The sequence below is a fragment of the Sorex araneus genome, chromosome 1 (genome assembly GCF_027595985.1).
Source record: "Sorex araneus isolate mSorAra2 chromosome 1, mSorAra2.pri, whole genome shotgun sequence".
NCBI classification, from domain to species: domain Eukaryota; kingdom Metazoa; phylum Chordata; class Mammalia; order Eulipotyphla; family Soricidae; genus Sorex; species Sorex araneus.
This window is the reverse complement of record NC_073302.1, coordinates 362,814,997-362,836,203: the sequence shown is the minus strand read 5'-3', so window position 1 is coordinate 362,836,203 and position 21,207 is coordinate 362,814,997. Positions and strand designations below refer to the sequence as shown.

General features: G+C 39.4%; 1 protein-coding gene across 1 annotated transcript in view; it reads left to right on the top strand.

The window, feature by feature from the left end:
* Positions 1–21,207, top strand: part of CREB5 (cAMP responsive element binding protein 5) — a 452,531-nt gene that overhangs the window by 414,508 nt on the left and 16,816 nt on the right. The window contains exon 8 of the mRNA XM_055123939.1: positions 17,842–18,165. Within this exon, the coding sequence (XP_054979914.1) occupies positions 17,842–18,165 (324 nt within the window). The remainder of the gene's footprint in view (positions 1–17,841; positions 18,166–21,207) is intronic.

Genomic DNA, 21,207 nt, shown 5'->3' with positions numbered 1-21,207 from the left:
TACACTCCTATATTAACTAAATAATTGTGGGGTCTAGCTACTAAAAGGTCAGATGAGAATTTTTGTTGGAATCTTCAGATTCAGGTTAATTATTTGAAAAAAGTATCAATTTGATGACCTAGCCTCTGTCATTGCTTTTCTGCAGACATATAGAGTAGTTGCTTCTTCTCTTACTTTATAGCCCAAATTCCATGTGCAAACCTAGTAAGTTACTGAGAAGGTAATGTCAGGACTAATGATTTTAGTAATAATCCAAATCCCTCACAGACCTTGAACTATTTGAAAGGTTATAGAAGGCCATCACAGAACTGTTTGAGGATGCAAGAGAAAGAAAACAAAGTGTTGAGGAGCTGTCATTGGTAAAAGAGATTATGCTCTTAATAGTTGCCCTCACACAGGTCTTGGGATTTTCCCTGGCCTCTTAGGTTGGTTGATCAAACTAGGAGCACACTTGCTTCGCACTGAGGGAATACAGATGCTGTGGGTTTACACTCTGCCCACTCTGTTCCCCAGGGCCACCAAGGCTTTCTAGAAGTAGACCCATCTCAGAAGGCATTGATTCAATGCCACAGAAAAGACACACACATGGGTTGTTAGCATTTTCAGATGTCATCTCTCTTTCTTATTTAATATTCACGTGAATGCAGCTGAATCCCAGATTCATCTCCAGGGTAGCAAAGGAAGCCTGGAGAGGCAGCAAAGGGACATAGGCTTTCATTTGTTTTCAACCTTGAATTTGTCATGTGATCATCATAAATTTCATCTTGCTAAATCTTCATTTCTTAAATGCATGAAATTGATTTTAATAAATAGGTAGATTTTCATCTGGGTTGGTCTGAGTAAGTTCTGAGACTTTTCCAGTGATTGTGTTTGTGTGTGTGTGTGTGAGTGTGTATGTGTGTGTGCATAAACACTTAAATTCTCAGTGTCATTATCTTTGCCATTCACAATGCCAGACTGAGTTGGTAAATTTCACTAAGGACAGAGGAATTGTCATATAGAACATATTTTGCTCTTTACTTGATTTTGATGCCAACTCATTTTAATACCCAAATCACAGTTCCTTCAAAGTATGAAAAAAGCAAGTGTTTGGTAAGTGCGTTTCATCTTGTTTTGATTAAGTTGGTGGCCAGTTTCAGGCAGGATTTCTCAATATTGGTGTTATTGACATTTCTTTGTTATGAGTGACTGTCCTGTGCATTGTAGAATATTTAACAGCATACCTAGACTCTGCCTCCTAAATACCAGTAGCATAATCCCCACCACTTCCAAGTTATAATAATCAAAATTGTCTCCAGTTATGTCTCTAGGGGGTAAAATCACCCTGAATTAAGAAATACTATGTTACACCATAACAAAAATCCTAGTTTAACACATGAAAAATAACTCTTAGCTTTTTAGAAAATTATAGTGGTTGCCAGAGGGAAGAGTAGAGAGTGCAAAGAGTAGGTAGATGGGATTATTTGGTTAGTGGTGGCTCTAGAAATTTTGTGGTGGAAGGTTCTGTGAAACCTAAACTCACCAACAAAAGTATAAAGCTATACTCCCCAGAAATTAAAGTACTATAAACCAGTAGTCAATTGGTTCCAAAGACTCAGTATAGGCCATAGATAATTACAAATACTTGACCTGTTAGTATCAAAAATTGTTCATTTGCTCCAGGTAACCAAGCAGTACACTTGTATTTAATTCAGGTTTAGAGCAATTTAACCTTAATCTATAAAATCGCATTAGAGATTGCCCACTTAACCCATAATGTCACAGGTACCCCAAGAGAATGGAATTGACTAGATTTCAAACTTTTTTGGAGTGGGCAAAATCATCTTTGTATTTCTTACTGTGCAGAGAGTGAATGTTCATCAAATATATGTTGAAAGAATGTGTAGTTTTTCCCCAAACACCAGACGTTTGCAGAATGAGGAGCAGCCATGCTACACCAGTTGTTCTGGGTGTTCTTTATTCTACAGGAGGAAATGAAGCAAATATTTGCCAGTTGGAAGGGTAGAAGGAATCTTTGGGAGGGAGGCTGCTATTACCCTAGTTGAAGTGGAGCCAAGTGAAAACCCTCTCTGTTTTTTTTTTTAAAAAGTGTCATGGAACATTTAATGACCAGCTTTAGTGCATCAGAGCTCAGGCTATGTACATCATCCTTACTTCCCAAGAGCATAGAAAAGTGAAAGACTCAGTTACTTTAAGTCTGTTTTTCCGAAATTGGTATATATTTTGGCAGCATGGGATGTTGAAATCTCAGAAGTGAATCTGACATGTTAATCTCCCTAAAATGGTAGCCTCCCTGTTTTTCCTAATGCACTTAAAAAGTATGACTTTAAATTGCATTTAAAATGTCTCACATTGTTGTCCTGACAACCTTCTCTTCTCTGATAAATAGAACCACCTACATCTGTCACCAGAGACCCAAGTAGTACAGTGAATTTATTTTTACATGGGCTGCTCTATAGCTATAGCTACTTTGAGCCATCTTTGAGACTGAGAGCAGAAAACATCTAAATTCACGAGTCATATCATGCAGTTCTTAGGTGATGGATAAGGTGGTATGGGTTTTACAGGACACTATTATATGACCAGTAAGTTTTAAGATGCTCACAATTGACTTAACATGACAGTGCTTGACTTAACATGGGTATCTGTTGCCATTCAGAAGGAAACCAACTGGGTTTCTATGCATCCTGTCCCATCTCCACACTAGATTTATAGTCGTAAATACTGGGGCCTTCAGCATGGATCATGAGTACTCATTCCTAGAGTCTCTGGCTTTGATCTTCTGATACACACTCTCTTTAAGGGAAAAGAATAAAACTTCTTTACAAATGTGTAAGCCTGTCATAATACAGACTTAAAAGAACACAGCCCATTCCATCCTCTTTCAAACTATCCATGTATCCCGAGTCTTCCATTCAAGATCACCAAGAGTAGCAACATTGTGTACCTTAACTATTAATCTAAGATTCTGGATGGATTAAACAAAGCCAAATTTAGGTGGATTTTTCTCTTGTTGAAATCTGATTAGGAGTCTTTTGGTTTCTTAGTGAGTTGGTTACAAATGAGTACATTTACTTCTTTGTTTACAAATTGGCACATATAACTCCTACTTCCAGAAAAGACCTTAATCTATTTGGGGCAATACCTGCTTGTGCTCAGGACTGACTCCTGGCTCAGTGCTCAGGGAACTATATGATACTGGAGGTTGAACCCAGGCCTTCTTTGTGTATGGCATGGGCATAGCCCATGGCCTATCTCCCCAGCCTCAGAAATGATTTTTAAAAACCAAATACCACAAATAAATTCAATATGTTTAAAAAGCAGTCCTCTAAATAAGTTGGGTTTTTTTATGTTTGTTCATTAGTTCTGGAAGAGGATTTTTGATGTTGTTTTGGTTTGGGGGGCTACATCTGGTTATGTTCAGGACCTAGTCCTGGTTCTGCGCTCAAGGATCACGAGTGCTTAGGTGGTACTTAGGGAACCATGTGGGGTGCCAGAGATCCATGTCGGGTGCTGGGGATTGAACCCAGGTTGGTTGCATATGCAGCAAGCACTCTATCTGCTGTACTATTTTTCCCATCCCCTTCTAAATAGCAAGTTTAACTAATTACAATAAGTTGAGTGTTTATTCACAGCTGTTTCATGGCAAAGCATAGACAAACAATATGATATGCCACTAAGGAAGCTTAATTGTGACATTCCTGTACTTCCCATAGTGAACAGGTTTTAGAAAGAAATCAGAAGGAAGAGAATGAATCAGGTGGGGAGGGGGTAGTGGGAAGGGGGATGTAGGGGGCAGAAGAGAAGGCATCCTGAAAAGGCACCAAGAAAACCAAGTTGACTCTTATTTTGAAAAGAAGATTCCCAGTCAATGGTTTTGGTCCCATCATCAAGCCAGATAAGCAGCAAGGTGTGAGCTCACTTCTGCTGGATACATTGGAGAAAATGGTCTCAGTTCATACCTGGTACTGTAATATCTTTTTGTCCTGCAGGAGACACACAGCAAACCACCTGAGAGCCCTTCCCGTGCTCAGCTGCACTGCCCCTTGGTAGAGCCTGCAGCTTCCCAGATGCTCGTTAAACATGACGCTGTATTGAAAGTCAGGCTGGACGACGGGTGGAATTTGTCACAGAAATCGGAGAGCAGCTCTTGCTTGCTAGGACTGCCATTACTATTTCCACTTGGCTTCGCGGTTAACATATTTGGTTAACCATTTTGTTAGCCTCTGGTTAACCACGCATGGCTTTGAAAACCTTACAGAAGCGGGAAAAGTTCTATATATAAATATTATTCCTATTTTAAAAAGTGAGAAAGAGAGAACTGCCCTACAGGAAACAATCCCTGCCTCATCGGCCACACCAAATTCCAGCTCTTCCTTGCTCTCGCTGATTTTTAAGGGAAGAAGTCATTTGATCATACTCTTTGGTGATGAATTTATTCGGAAACTAGGTTGGAGTATACTAATCTCAAAAAAAAAAAGGGGAATTGAGCTTACTTCAAGTTTGAATACTTTGATTCTGTCTAGTATCCACTTCTCTTTTACTCGTCTTTGTAAATAAAAAAGTACACCAGAGTCTTTGGTAGTGTTGACCACTGTATCTACAGCTAAATTTCTCTCTCCCACAGGTCTCAATAGCTTCTTCCCTCCCAACACTCTGACAGCACCTTCCTTGCCTTCTCTATCAGAGTCTTTATCACCCACCAGCTGCTAACCAGACTAGATGTCAGGTTAGTGATACCACAAAGAACATTTGTGTCACATCCCTTTTCTCTACTATCTCTCATGCAGGTAGCAACATTTCTTCACAGGAATTTCTTGCATCTCCACAACTTGGGGAATGATCTTTGTCACCTACTTCAAAGGTTTAACATCTACAAAGAGCTTTACTCTTGCTAGAAGGCAGATACTGATTTAGAGCAAGCTTCTATATTATTGTCAGTCCCTGGTGAGCAGTTGCTTAAGAGAAATTTGGAGTCAGTAAAGAAATCGCCTGAGCTGGGAAAGAAGACAGATCATGAAAATGATATCTTAAGCTTGTTAGAAGATAAATTCTTAGACAGGCCATTTTCAATTAATAAATCAACTAGAAAGCTTTCTCTTTGGCATTTTTAGAATGGTACTCAGTTGTGACAATGTGATTTAAAGAGATAATTCCACATTCCCCACCCCATCATCCCCATCACTTGTGTTCTAGGCAATAAAATAGCAGATTTAGATCTCTGGTTCATTGACTTGAATGCCACTGGAGACAATAGAAATGGGGAGATAAAAAGATAGCTGAGCCAGAGCCTATAATCTCGCTCCCAGAGATGTGTGAAATAGCTCATAACTTGTCATATCTTCTGAAAGAAAAAAAAAACTTAAGAGAAAACTCTGAGCCTGGAAAAGAGCAAAAGCGTAGAATACTTGATATTCTTCAATAGCTGGTGATTAATGGATTTTTCCAATGGGGTGAGAATTGACATGGTGTAAATGTGTATCCACTCAGAAGGAACTCTCCTGTTCGGGGCTTGGAAGCCCTCTACACCCTCATTTCCTTGGGCTTCATTTAAAGCTTTCCTTAAGCATCACTGTGTACACGCCAGTGGCCAAACTCTTCATAAATTAGACCAGACTTCTCCTGGAAACGTCACAAAGGTCCACCTACAGGCCCTGGCAGGGGGAGAGATTTTCCGTTTTGTTCTGCTTTCTTCAAACATAATTTTTTTCCTGGTATGATTTGCCTAAAATAAAAAAAGTGTGCTGTGATAGAAGCTTTCACCACCAAGTCTCCAGGTTTCTCCAGGTTCTTCCTCTTCCAGGAGCCCCAGATTCACAAGCTGTATCATGGAATTACGAGGCATTTGGAGCCCAGGGGAGGGAATGTGTTTGTTGTCAAGTGGCTGCTGAGTTCCCACCACATCATGCATCGTTCTCAGAGGCAGAACTGGAATGTTGCCTCCCAGTCTGGTAGAAACTTCAGAGCCCTTAGATTTGGTTATTGATCTGCCTGATCTAAGTTCTCTTTCCCTCTCTTCTCTCTCTGTTCTCTTCTCTCTCCCTTTCTCTCTCCCTCCTTTCCCAATTCCATCCCCTACCTCTTTCCATATCAGTGTTGATACATTTGTGGCGAACTTTGGAGGCCCAGAAGTGAAAGACAGTTTAGAGAACCAAAATATACCATTGCAATTTTACCAAAGCAAAAACAGAACCGATACACAGGAAGCAGGTTAGAAAATCTCAAACGTCAAGTTTACGCAGCAGGACAGCTGTTGAATTCACTCCCCACTATTGGATACAGTCTGCTAGAGGATTCATCTTAGTGGAATAACTTTAAGACCCCTCTGGCGAGACACCTCATATCTCTAACAGGAGTCCAGTGGCACATATCTTTTATTCCTACCAACATCTGGAAGAGAGCTGAAGATGACAATGTAGAACAGCTGCTTTGCACAAATCTCTGAAGAGCCAGGAAGCCAAGTGTTCAGAAAGACCATGTTGCAGACCTGTGAGCGTCTTTTAGTTAAGCTTTCAGATTCACAAGTATACATCAGGAATATTGAGAGACTTTATCTGGAGAGAGAGTGGGGCTGGGGTGAGCAGCTTTGCCAAACACAGTTGCTCTCAAAGAATGAACTTGATATGCTGGGACAGGCCACTCCCAAAGCAGCACAGGCCAAATCCCTAGACATCCTGCTTCAGGTGCCCAGAGATCACTGCCACACCGGTCACCAATCACACACCCCAGGAATGTTTACTGTGTGTGTACAGTTTATGTTGCTATAGATGTCCATGGTCTGTCTTGTCTGGTGTAATGGAAGTAGCCCTAAGGAGAAATCCTTCCAAACACTATTCATTGCCCCCGCTTTTCCTTGCCATCGGACTGGATCACCTTCCTCGGAAAGTACTGGGATGCACCTGTGGAGTCGAGCTAGCTGTCCGAACTTGGAGTCTAAGTATCCTGACTTCTGTGCAATTTAAATCCAAATTGAATTGTGCTTGTATTTTCCATAGTGGGCTATAAACACAAAGTCCTATGTTTCATATGTATTTTTCTAACATATGTTACTGCCTATGTTTCTGATTAAAAGCTCGTCCAAAATAAAATAACAAAGGATTACTTTTTGCCAATAAGAACTTTCTTCTACTTTGAAAGCTGGAAATAAGCCCTCACCTAAAATTACCCAGGCTTGCAGGTGCTGGGCTTTGGAGGTGAGGAGAGTTTGCTAGCAAGACAAAGGGCATTATTCTCCCCGCAACCACCATCAGAACTATGCTCTCTGTGGAGAAAATTATAGCCCAGCATTTCAAATTCATTCCACAGTTAGGCACCACTCCTGGAGACTTGCAGGCGGCAGGCAGGCAGTCAACAAATACATCTTCTAAGTCCACTTTCCAAATTGCCTGGGGAACCAGCCAGGAGGATATAATATCTCCTAGATTCTAATTAAGCACCCACAGCCATTCCATAGCACTTAAGGATTCAGTGACCTGCAAGAAGTAGGAGAACCTAAAACAATAGTAGGGCATTTGCACACCTGGGTCTGAGGATATGGATAGAATCAACAAACAGGACCCAAGGAAAGATTCCTTACTAAAGCTGGTACTTGGCGGATGCTCCAAGCCTGTTAGATCTCCTTTGTAACAAACAGTCCTTCACTGTTCCTTACATGCACACAGACATATACACACATGCACACACTCTGCTACTAGTACCAACATCATCACCGCCACCACTCCTTTCACTAACCCAAATTACAACCAACCAAAAAAATCAGAATTTTTGTAATAGTGAATACTTTTTCATCAATCAGTAAACATGCCAAGATGTGGGAATGCAAGGATGATTCTCTTACTGTGATTTTTAAAGGAGGAAATGAGAAGAGCATGCTTGTTAATTAACTGAGAACAAATTTAGATCCCTAGACCAAAAAAGAAGAAAAAAGAAAAAGAAAGAAAGCAACATCTATTAGATGTGATATTGAGAACAGAACTTTGGGAGGTTAGAAACTGTGGGACTTAGATTATTATAGAACACACCATAGTCCTTTGCAGGACTCTCCTTCCTGAACAGAGTGCTCTAAACCAGTTTTACTGATGCATTAGAAAACATCACATCAGCTGTTTTGATGTGCATATCACATAAAGGTATTTGACAAGGTCACATAAAATCCTCTGTTATCTATGAAATCGCCAAGCTACATCTTTCCTAAGCTGCCTTTGGATACTTCTGGCTTGTGCATGGGCTTCAGTGTGTGCTCTATTTTATGTTTGGTTTTGTTAATCAAGCATATGATATTGCTCTTATCCCTATTAAACTTTTCTTATTGGATTCTTTGATGCTTGTCTGCCAGTATCTTTAGAAATACTAGTCCATTTTCTCAGTATACCTAATATTTTTTTATCAGCTTTGTCTCATACTCAGTTGAGTCTATGGCCTCTGCATTTTCTCTTTAATACTTTCTTTCTTTTTTTTACTTTTAATTTTGTTTTTAATTGAATCACCATGAGATACACAATTACAAAGTTTTTCATGATTGGATTTCAGTCGTATAATGATCCAATACTCATCCTTTCATCAGTGTACATTTCCCACCACCAGTGTCCCCAGTTTCCCTCCTTCCACCCTTCCCACCTGGTACTTTAATTCTCTCTCTCTCTCACTATCTCTCTCTCTCCATCTGGGTCTAATGGTAGTAGAGGTAATATAGGTAGTAGGAGGTTATCAAATATATCTTTTTACTTACTTACAGCACTCAGTCCTTGTTCTGAGTGATCATTTCCAACTATCATTGCCATAGAGATCCTTTCTTTATCCCAACTGCCCTCACCCCACCCTTTGACTTTAGTTCTATGCCAGCCAGAAGAAAATAAAATTGTAGAAAAATGAAGATGCCAATATCTTGCAGATGAGTCCATTTCCCTAAGAGACATACTGAAAACCAGGCATTGACTATAGTTATTCTGGTATAATTTTTTGTTGTTTTGTTCATACATAAATTTAGATCTGTTCACTCACTGAACAGGAGCTGAGGACCCACCTCCATTTCTTAGGTAGATTAAATCAAGTACAACCAAGTGGTTTACATTTTTAAGGACTCACTTGTCTTTTAATAGAATTAGGACTGCTCTCTGTTCTCAGAATAGCAGTTTGTTCTAAAATTCACTAACATCTATAGTCTCTTAAAATGTTCACCAACCCACTGGATTATAAAACACAACCGATGATGATTCAAATAAATGCAAAGATGTAGTATGTGAAATAAAATCATTCTATAAATGTGTGTTCATTAAATTCTCCATTTAACAGGAATAAATTGAAGATTCACTCTTGTAGAACTGTAATTAATGTATCATTTAGATATTTATAGAGTAAAGGCTAGAGAGAAATCGCTGAGCTTTGTCTCTGAATGTTGTTTGGCTTTACAAACTGCAAAATTGAATATATAACCCAGTACTTAGGTCTGCTTCACCTCGTTTTGGAAATAATACACATATGTTGACAATGGGAGAGCGATATCAAACACCAAATTCTTTGTTTATGTTAGAACTTCTGAAGTCCCACTTTCTATGATACCATCATTATTTTTGAAACTTCCTTGCTGATTTTCCAATGGAGTAGAGTATTATTTATACTTTTCTGTTGAGCACACTTCTATTTTGTTTTTTAAAATAATTACATCATTTCTAATAGCCAGAATTATTCTTTTTGTGATACCATGACATAAAGCATGAATCTGTTTTCTCCCATAACTCGTGGCTTCTCCTCCCTCTTCAAGGTCATCTCTTCCTTCAAACCTGGTGGCCTTGCTTGAAATTTTATTACCAAGCCAAAAGTCTAAGGCAGAAGAATACATAAATTGCGAAGCCATCAGAGTTGAGCAATAAGATAAAATTTTAAAGGAGCATATTTTATTCCAAGTGATTAAGTCAGCTATAATTTAGTTAATTTTCTTAGCAATGATCCTGAAACAAATGTGAATTTTAAGATCCATTATGCTATCCAGACTTAAGTGATAATTCTCAGAAGACATCATGAAACCTAGAGGGGAAATCTGGGTGTTAAAACAGTGTCAGTCTTGCCCAATGTTAGCTTCAAAAATCATGTCATTCCCATGCCATGGCACTCTGGGACAGTTGTCCTACCCATCCCTATTTCTCCTCAAGTTAGGCCAGCCTTTCAGAATCCAACAAGTCGTGGATTGTGATAAATTCCAGTAGATAAACATTAGCTTGTTGCTCGCCTGGTTTGAGTTTCACTAATTCAGTGGTTTAATTTCAGAAACTTTGTGACTTAGTAAATCAAGTGACTACTGGGCCTTTGGCTTAATTTGGGGGTGAAGGGGGGGGTCAACACACTTGACCATTTGACCAGCTCAGCCTTTCTGCTACTTATGGGGGAGACAGGAAAAAATCCCATTCGCAATGAAAACTTGGAGAAGCCCTAATGGCCATTCTTTCTGATTTTTCCCCCTTCGTTTTTATGGAGACAACCTCTTCCCTGCGATCAACTCAGCAACACTATATTATGATGTTATCACAGTCCGTCCTGGAACCAACCCCAGCAGCTGGTTTTAATTAAAACCTTTCTGGAAAGAAGGCTCCAATCTTCTCCAACGCCCCCCCCCACAACTGAATTTCAAATAATGTTTAATTCGGCTTGGCTCCCCACATCTTACGAAGCACAAGCCGTCGGGTCGCTCGGGAAATAGAAGAGAAATAGGGGTTGGTTTTGTTTATTGGGTTTTGTTTTGTTTTGCAGTCCCACAAGTGTTTCTAATTGCACAAGTGTGCTGTTACTGGGAAGAGAAATGTCCCGAGTGGGTGTGGGTGGGTGTGCCCCCCGCGTGTGCGTGCGCTCACTCAGACCCACGTGTGTACGTGCGCCATGGGGCAGCGGTGACGCCAGCTTGTACCTGAGCTTCCAGCGCTCCACGGTGACGCAGGAAGAGCGCATCTGAGAAGGGCTGGGGAACTGGCTCTGGGTCGTGCCAGTCGGGATGAGATCCATTGCTAGTTTATTACCAGAACTCAGGTCTAAGCTGTCCACCCACCCTCTTCAGGGAACGGTGAGCTAGGAGCTCGTAAAGTACACAGACCCTAGGAAAATGACCCCGTTGACTGAAACCAGCTGTGTCAGGCTTCACGCTGTCTCTCCTGATTTGCTCTCAAATAAATGAATGTGGTAGAGGACGCTAGAAAGTAAACAGAATCATTTTTCCTTTCTTACAGTCACACCTCAGTAATAGCCCTGGTTTTTAGAGCTGAAAAATATATGTTTATTTGCTCATTAATTTCCCCCGCTTTCCCTTGCCTTTTCTTGGCATTGGGTGGAGAGTTATTTGAAACAAGACCCAGTTCAGCTTCAAAAAGAAAAATCATTTCTGCAAAATACAGCTTGGACTCATTTCGTGGTCATTTATCATCTCTGAGAGAGTGTGGTACCAATATCTATATATTTGGTGCATTTTAATGATTTACAGCGCAATGGGCTTGTTGGCACCAAGGTATAGGGAGGCAACAGACTCTTTTGGACTAGGCAAACTACCCCAATCTGTTTCTGAAATTCAGAAAATGAAACAGGGCATATGTAAAGCGACAGGATGACAATTGTCAGTTATTATGCTTTTCTTGAAAAGTGATGTAGCTGAATACTGGGAGAACAGACTGAGTATCTCTAGGGGTGCTTGAAGATCTTTGTTTCCATACTTACCTTATTTTCCCTCTCCAGTGCTCTGAAAAAGCTTTAGTTTTTTGTTGTCTTCCATTCCCCTGGGGTAAGCAGGCAAATAATGATGTCTCTAACCTGGTACCTAACACATAGTAAAAGCCCAATAAATATTTGTTGAGTTAATAAATAGTTAAATGGAATGCTATAAGCCTTAATGGCATTATTGTCTTGGCGTGAAACATGCAAGAAGAGACTTGAGGCAATCAAGTAATTTCCCTGAACAGTACAAGCTAATTATTTGAGTGATGAAGATCTGGTGCATAGTATTTATTTGTCAGGCTCCATTTGCTCCTAATTAAAGGTGGAAAAGTTGTTTGTAGCATCGAAGGGATAACGTAGCAGCCCACTGCTAAACAGCTTTTCAATTTTCCATGCTGCCTTTTAGGGGAATTGTATGACGATGAAGGTCGTGCACAGTCCTTTTGTTTATTGGGTTTTCTTTTTTCTGTAACTATTATTTAGAGAGCAGGCGGGTTGTGGAGTGGGGTGCTCTTCTCCCAGCCATTTCACAGACCATCTGCTTGCCCACTTCTGCAGTCAGTTCTGCTGACTTTGGTTGGTGAATAAAATCATCCTCCCATACAAATGCCATCTGCAGGAATACTAGATACAAATTTGCATCCTCCTTCTAAGTCTCAGAAAGTTTCATTCATTCTTTCCTTCATGCATCTCCCCAATATGAGTCTGTACATTGTGTCCGATCTATAGCAGGCTCTGTGCTAAAGTTGTGAATTTAACCGAGCAAAGAAAGTCCAACCTGGTTCCTACTTTGATGGAGCTTACAAACTGGGATGGTTGACAGATATTAATGAAATAGCCATACCATTAAAAAAAATCACAACTGTGAACCAAATTTCAAAAAGCAGAATATGGTTTGACTGGAACCTGGTATCCTCAGGAATTAAATTACACCAAGAAATCAGAATTAGTTTTATTTAGGAAGAGCCTGGAGCTGAGAGCTGTAAAAGTGGATGAAAGGATTGAGTATTCCAGAAAAAAAGAAGACAGGTCCACCTCTGAGCTGGGCATAGGTGATATGAAGGCTTTGTCCTTTATTCCCTTTATTTTCTTATTCAGAAAACATAAAAGGGAAACACATCCAAGGCCCCTTGGAAAGAGATACATGGACTTGAATAAAACTGTTAGGCAGGGCAAATAAATTAATCCAATTCTGTACAGTTGGATAAAGAAGGCAAGTGCAAAGAGATGACTTAATGGACTGAGTACTTGCTTTGCATCTGAGAGATCCAAGTTTTATCCCTGGCATCACATGATACCCCCAATTACAACCAGGAGTGACCTCCGAAGTAGAGGGGGGAAGAAAAGATAAAATAAGAGATAAAATCATGCTAAGCTCTGTTTAACTATTTTCTGTAGTTGAGTTCACTGGAAGTTCTTTCAATCTACCTTTCCCTCTGCCACTTGAGGAAATATCTGCATCTTTACTTGCATGCTGATGAGCACATACATAACCTGCTGTTGAATCCCACAGAAAAGTCGTCATATTTTTCAATGTCTCGAGCTCCTTTCTTGTCTTCACCTTTGATGATGGGGAGGTGGCATAAGATATTTATTTCTGTTTTTGGCAACGTGTCTACAGCATGCCTTCTGGCACCTTCTCTACTGGTTTAGAAGATGGCCTGGAGGAAACAGTTTGACACGTGACTTAGGCTTCATTTCAGCCTGGCAGGAGTGGTCAGACGTTTAAGCCAGTGAAGAGTTTTGAAACGCATAGTATGTGCTCAGTAATTCTAGCTGCTTTCCCTAGTCATCATTGCTGGTACTGAAGATATATTGCTAAGATGAAAAAGAAATATACAAAGTTATAAATTATAAGGACTTGCACAGATGTTTTCTTAAAATTGTGAGGAAATGTCTGAGAGAACATGGTGTTACTTCTGAGAGGGGAACTGTGGTTCAGAGAGAGAGGAGCAGACAAGTGGCTTTTGCTTTTACACCTTATTTTCATTCCTATAGTAGTTGACATCTTTTACTACATAGTGTTTAATTTTTAATAACTAACAAAGAGTAGTTATAAAGCTTATTAATACTGTCAGTGTGTAAATTCGATATAATTTTTAAAATTATTTCCTTCACTTTATCTCTGGAGATATCAAATATAGAAACTGTTCTCAAAAAATATATATATATTATATATATATATATCTGACTTTTGGGCTGGAGCGATAGCACAGCGAGTAGGGTGTTTACCTTGCACGTGGCTGAACCAGGTTCGATTCCTCCATCCCTCTAGGAGAGCCTGGCAAGTTACAGAGAGTATCTCGCCCGCATGGCAGAGCCTGACAAGCTACCTGTGGTGTATTCAATATGCCAAAAACAACAAGTTTCACAATGGAGACATTACTGGTGCTCACTCAAGCAAATTGATGAGCAATGGGATGATAGTGATGACAGTGACAGTGACCGAGATCTGATAGTCAATAATTCATTTGATTTTTACTTATTTCATTTATATTACTGTATCACTGTCATCCCATTGTTCATCGATTTACTTGAGTGGGCACCAGTAACGTCTCTATTACACTCAGCCCTGAGATTTCAGCAGCCTCTCCTTACTTGTCTTTACTGATGATTGGAGGCTCTTTCAGGATCAGGGGAATGAGACCTATTGTTACTGTTTTTGGCATATCGAATAAGCCACGGGTAGCTTGTCAGGCTCTGCCCTGTAAGTGGGATACTCTTGGTAGCTTGCTGGGCTCTCTGAGAGGTATGTATATATCTTTTACTGTATTTGGGATATAAATACGCCAGGGGGAGCTTGCAAGGCTCTCCTGTGCATGCAATAGACTGTTGATAGCTTGTCAGGTTCTCCAGAGGGAGAACCAGGCTATTACATGTCCTGTGGCCATTTTGCAGCCGCACGCTTCCGCGAGTTTGGTCTTATAGTCTCTGGATGTTGGTCATTGGTGGAACTACACAGTGCTGGGTGCAATTTGTGGGTGTGGCTGCCAAGCTACTGGAAAATGGGGGTTCTGGGTAGAGAAGGCTCAGTCCCAATCTGAGCAGGCTTGGAGATCTCAGCCCTGGGTCCTGCACACCTGGGTTCCTCTGCCAGTCCCTTCATGCATGAGGCTCATCCAAATGTGTGGAGAGTAGCCTTGAGCATGGCTGTGGCTGGGTTCCGGAGGTCTTCAACTATCAAGGCTCTGCTTGAAGCGGGGAAGGAAAGGCAACTCATCCCCTCCAAGGGGCCCCAGTGAACACAACCAGGCGTGGGGGGCAAGAGACCCTGAGTTGCTCTCTTCCGGAAGCTTGGTCTTATAGTCACTGGATGTTGATCGTTGGTGGGATTGCACAGTGCAGGGGGCAGTTTGTGGGTGTGGCTGCCAATCTACTGGAAAATGGGGAGTTTGGGTGGAGAAGGCCCAGTCCCAATTTGAGCAGACTTGGAGATCTCAGCCCTGGGTCCTGCACACCTGGGTTTCTCTGCCAGTCCCTTCATGCGTGAGGCTCGTCCAAACGTGTGGAGAGGGGCCTTGAGCATGGCTGTTTCATTTATATGTTTCATTTACATGCAAGCAAAACACTTTTTAGATTGCATGCTTTTATCGCACTGTTAGAAAGTTATTTCACTTTTTCATCTTGACATAATAAATACAGAGAGTTGCCTAGAATGTTCTTCACCCACCAAATAGAGTAAAGTGATTGGTTCATTACTTTTTCTGGCTTCATTGTACCTTTAAGAATTATTTCAAATTTTTACAATGACCATTTTTATGAAAACAATATAACAATTTCTAAAGGAGATGAGGAATATAAATTCATTTTTCTGCTTAGTTGTAAATACTCTATCCAGTATCTAGTTTTCCTAGACATTCAAGAAGCTTTACCTTCCTAAGGATGGTCATTTTGTAGTAATTGTTGTTTATAGAAGAAGTGACAAGTGAATTTGATAGTTACTGAATCAAGATGTATATGATGTTTTCAATAATATATAAAATTATGCTGGAAAATACTGCAGCAGGTAAGGCACTTGCCATGCACAGGGACAACCTGACTTCAATCTCTGATACCGACATAGTCCCCTTTACCCTACCAGGAGTGATCTCTGAGCCCAGAGCCAGGATTAAGTCCTGAGTACTGCAGAGTGTGATCTAAAAACCAAGAAAATTTAATAATATCTAAAATTAAAGTAGTATTCCAACTCTCCCTTCATTTCCTTTTTCAAAATGCATGTATTAGCTCTATGAATTAGGGATTTTGATTCATTGAATTAGTGTTTATCGATAGTTTGCTCAATTAACAATCATTAATATTGCAAAGTGTAGGACATGGTTGCGTTGATTATCCTTTAAATACACCTCTTCCTTTTCACAATGAGCACACACAACTATGATCAATCAGATACAAAAACAAATCAGGAGAGTACTTTCAGTTTCCTAGTACGTATTTCATGAAACCAATGTGAAATGCCAGCTAGACTGTCATCTCTGCAAAAAATAATTCCAGTGGGTAGCTGTATCATACAATGCTTAGTACATAGCGTCCCTCAAGATGTGATGATAATTGTCTACTCATAGGGAGAAAAAAAAGTTTTTGAAGAACTCACACTGAGATAATTCCTGACTGATTATTGATATCAAGGCCTGCAAATGACTGCCTAGCCCATTGGCCAAATCTGGCTTGCTGCTTAGTTTTTAAAACATGTGAACTAAGAATTTTTTTTTAACATTTAAAAGATTTGAGGGGGAGATCAAAAGTAAAATAGCATGTCATGTGAAAATAATGTTCAGATTTCCTATTCCTAAGTAAAATTGTATTGCAATACAACATATTCATTTATTTACATATTATCTATAGCTGTTTTTGCATTTAAAGGGAGAATTGAGATGCCAGAAAGATAGCTCCAAGGCCTGAGAGTTTGCTATGCATGCAGGAAGTCCAGGCACTCCCCTGTACTCTGAGCACTGCTAGTGGTGACTCCCAGAGAGAAATCAAGGAGAAGCCCTAAGCACCACCTACTGTGGCCCCCAAAATTCTAAATTATTTTTCAAAGTTGGCAGAGTTGAGTATTAGCAACCTTGTATAATAGTAACCTTTGTAATCTGACTATATATGTATACATATACATATATACATATATACATATACATATATATATACATACCATTCTGCTTATGCTGTGGTTTCAGATAAGTTCTTTATGTTTGCATGTGTGACTGTCCTTGTTTTCTGGATAATGGCTAGTAATGTTGTACTAGAAATATTCCTTAACTATTGTTTTGGCCATGGTAAAGCTATAGGATTTATTTCTCCCCAGTCTTCTAGTCTTTCCTCACCTCCCTTCTAAAATCATAAGAAAATTGCTATATTAAGAAAAATAGATTATTTGGAGAAATTAATAGAAATATCATGGTGACCAATGAAGAAACCTACACATTCCCTCCAAAATTTAAGGCTTACTAACCTAACTTGAAGTTCTAATAGAATAATACTGGTCCTAAGTCCTCAATTTTGCAGTTATTTTGTGTCTAAGTTGAAAAGCAAATCTTTAATTTTGTAACACAGAAGAGTATCAGACAAGTCCATTATTCTCTGCCAAGATATTATTGAATGGCTCTACTAGATTTGTTCTCACGCTAGGCTATCAATAGGACATAATGAAAAATTTAATTATGGGTACTCCCTTTGCATAATCTTCTCTTTTTAAATGTATTATTTATTTATTTATTTATTTATTTTGGCTTTTGGACTGTGTTCAGGGCTTACTCCTGGCTTTGTGCTCAGGGATCACTCCTGATGATTCTCAGGAACCGCATTGTGCTGACTATGGACCATATGCCATGGCAAGAATTTAACCAGCATCAGCCACATGCAAGAAAAGTGCCTTCACCCCTCTAGTATCTCCTCAGCCCCAGAATGTAAATCTGAAGTGGATATCCTACTCAGTGTCAGTGACTTAGTTGAATTAATAATTATGTACAGCTGATATTGACCCACCTATCTACCATAATATGAAACTTATAGAAAAGGTCTCCTGGTCTTACAAAAATGTTAATAATAGCTCCATACAGTATTGTAAAATTAAACATGAATCATTTTGATTCCAAATCCCCATCATGATTCTGAGTGACCTCAGTTGTCTCCTCCTATTCTGTTCTGTTTCAGAGGTTGAAGGCCGCGTTGACTCACCACCCTGCTGCCATGTCAAATGGGAACATGAACACCATGGGCCACATGATGGAGATGATGGGCTCCCGGCAGGACCAGACGCCGCACCATCACATGCACTCACACCCGCATCAGCACCAGGCACTGCCAGCCCATCACCCCTACCCACATCAGCACCAGCACCCCGCACACCATCCGCATCCTCAACCCCATCACCAGCAGAACCACCCACATCATCACTCCCACTCCCACCTCCATACACACCCAGCACATCACCAAACCTCGCCACATCCACCCCTGCACTCCAGCAACCAAGCACAGGTAGACTTTTTTTTTCTTTGCTCTTTTCCCTTCTTATGAATAAGGCAAATACTTGTGTCAGCGATGGGGTGGGGGCCATTTACAACTTTATTTGACAGACCCAGGAATTTTATGGGACACTTTAGGGAGCGCTGTTCATTTCCTCAGAGATAATAGGTTTATAATGGACCTACCAAATCCTAGCTCCTATATTCAATACAGTAAATTTCAGGACTAGTAACTCAGGGTAATTGTAAACTTCAAGTGCTACAAAATTCATTTTCATAGTGTGTTACAAAGTTAGCCCTAGAAATAGAATAGCAACTGAAGTATCAGGAAGAATATAAGTTAATGAGAATATAAGAGTGAAAAAGAGAAAGTAAGTCTAACCATGGTCTAGCTGAAGTGTTTTATTACATTATGGACACCATTTGGGTTAACTGTAAAATAGTTAAATATAGTGGAAAATCTTCTGAATAACAATCAATGTTATAAAAAAATAATGAACAGGGGTCAGAGTAGGGTACTTGCCTTACACACAGTCAATCTGGGTTAAATTTCCTTTTCTCTATATGCCCCCCTGAGCATATAGGGTTTTCTGAGCGCTGAGCTATGAGTAAGTCCTCAGCACCACCAGGTATGGTCAAAAAAAAAAAGAAAAGAGAAGAACAATTTCAGGAATATGAAAGGGGTAGGTAATGGATGCAAGCGGCCTAAGGTGCTGTATGAACTGTGAAGAGATGACTCAGCACCCCCCAGTGGGAAATGTGTTGGAGGGGCAGACGGAGTGCCAAGCTCTGTGATGATCAGTTGAAGAAAATAGCCAAATCCTAGGGATGGAGAATCACCAGGAGTGGCCAGAAAGAAAGCCAGCATTTAGTCTCAAAGGAGAGAGGGTTGGGGGAAGCAAGCAGACGCTATGTCACCCAGACCAAGAGGAGAGGTGTGTCCGTGTGCCCCAGTACGTTTTAGTTTAGTTTAGTTTAGGCCTAGACACTCTGCACCATCAAACAGGATGACCTTTGTCAGTCTCTCCACCCATGCCACACTGGCAGGTTCCATCCCGCTGTGTCAGAATGGTGTCCAAGCTGGGAAGGGCCAAATAACACTTATTCACCATCTCTTCCATCGTCTGCCTCTAAACCTGACATTGGACCGTTCTTTGAGCTCTTGAATTTGCTCCTCTAACATACACCATGCAGTGACAACTATCCACAAAATGGGTCAATCGATCATCTACCACTTTTTAATATATTAAGAAGATAAGCCAATTAGTTGGATGAACTAATTCTAGCAGAGTGTTCTACTGCTGTTATTTATAGAAAACTAATTGTAGGCTTTAGAGTGTTTTCTCACGTACTTTGTATGTGACTGTGATAAGTCAATTAAGCTTTCATAGCCTCAGTATTCCTATCTATAAAATGAGGATAATTATAAACTTACCTATACTTTCATGAGTATTAAATAAAAGAATCTCTGTAAAGCCCTTAGCATAGTTTTCAAAACATGTCAACCATGATTAATTCAAACTAAAATAATGTTATAGAAATCGAGTAAGTGGTTTAGAAATTGAATGCTATTTAAAGCATTTTTTAGACCAAGTGAAAATTGTAATTAGGAAAGAGAAAACTGAAAAGTCAATGATAGACAAATATATTCATGCTGTACTCATATTTTTAAGAAAAAGAATAATATCTAGTTTAGACTGACTTTGTAAGCATGTTATGTCATAGACAAGTTCAATAGTTTATTGAACATTATTCATTAGCTAATTACCAGTTAGCCAATTGCCCTTTATTTCAAGTCAATAAGTGGCTAATTGTATATGTAATTAGTTAATTTGTATTATAATTACTTACACATAGAGTTGCTTTTACATTTTTGTTAAAAAGAAAAAAAATCAGGTTGGTATTATTAAGATTTAAGTAAGGTCATTTAGACAGTATTCTAATGCCACTTGTAAATTTTATTAACATGACTGCAAATTGAGATCTAGTCATGTTATTTAATTGTATAAATATCAGAACATAAATATAATATTATTAAGGACCTTCCAACTCTGAAATTCTAAGATGGTTTGGAATTAATTATTTTTTAATCATAATTCATTATTTTTTAACAAAATGTTAGTGTCATGCCAATGGAAGTTAATTTTTTAAGTAAACAATAAGTATCCATCATGATTAGGGACACTAATTGTGGTCTTAGGGTAATTCTGCTGTTTATTGTGATTTTCTTGTATCTAAGTAGATGATTTCAGAGTCCTGGTGTTACTTCTGAGTACCAGGAATTTCTCTTAACTGAATCACACCTAAATTTCTGAACCTGGTCGGAGCTTGAAATTCCATAACTCTTGGTAAAGGCACAAGTAGTGTCAAGAGATAAAACTGGCTAAAACTAGTAAGGGAAGATGCAATGCAGTTTTAAGTTTTAATTAAGCAAGGTCCAGTCAATAAAAATTAAAACCAATTTTTGCTTCAAGAGTATTGTCTAGGAATGATAAGTAGAGATTACTGATTCACAAGAAGAACCAGTTAAGGGGAAAAAAATAGCTAAGTTGGTGCATTCCCTCTTAATACTTTGCTTTGCAGTAAACTCAGAAGTTAGTGTCTGAATGACAAGTACTAAATATTCACAAAAAACAGGATTTCATTTTCACCACTCACTCTGGTAAGAACTTAGACAATGTATATTGTTAATCCTCTGTGATCAGGAGACAAAGAATCACCAACAATTTTGAAAAACATTTTGGCTTGAAATAAAATTACTGAGATATAGTACAATTGTTATCCTGTGCCTGATTCTCTTAGTGTTATTCACATGCAGTTCGATGGAGTTCAGTAATAAAATATATCATCCCAGCAGTCAGCTGATGGCACTCAGTAGCCCATTATTGTTGATGTTCTTGTCATTTTTATGTATTTCAGTCATGGAGTCAAAATGTGGTAGAAAATTTGCTGGTCTGAAGGTTTTCAAAAATTTTCAAAATTTTTGATTACCATTTCTACAGGTTAAAGGTCTATTGTAGGGACTGGAACAATAGGACAGTGGGTAGGGCATTTA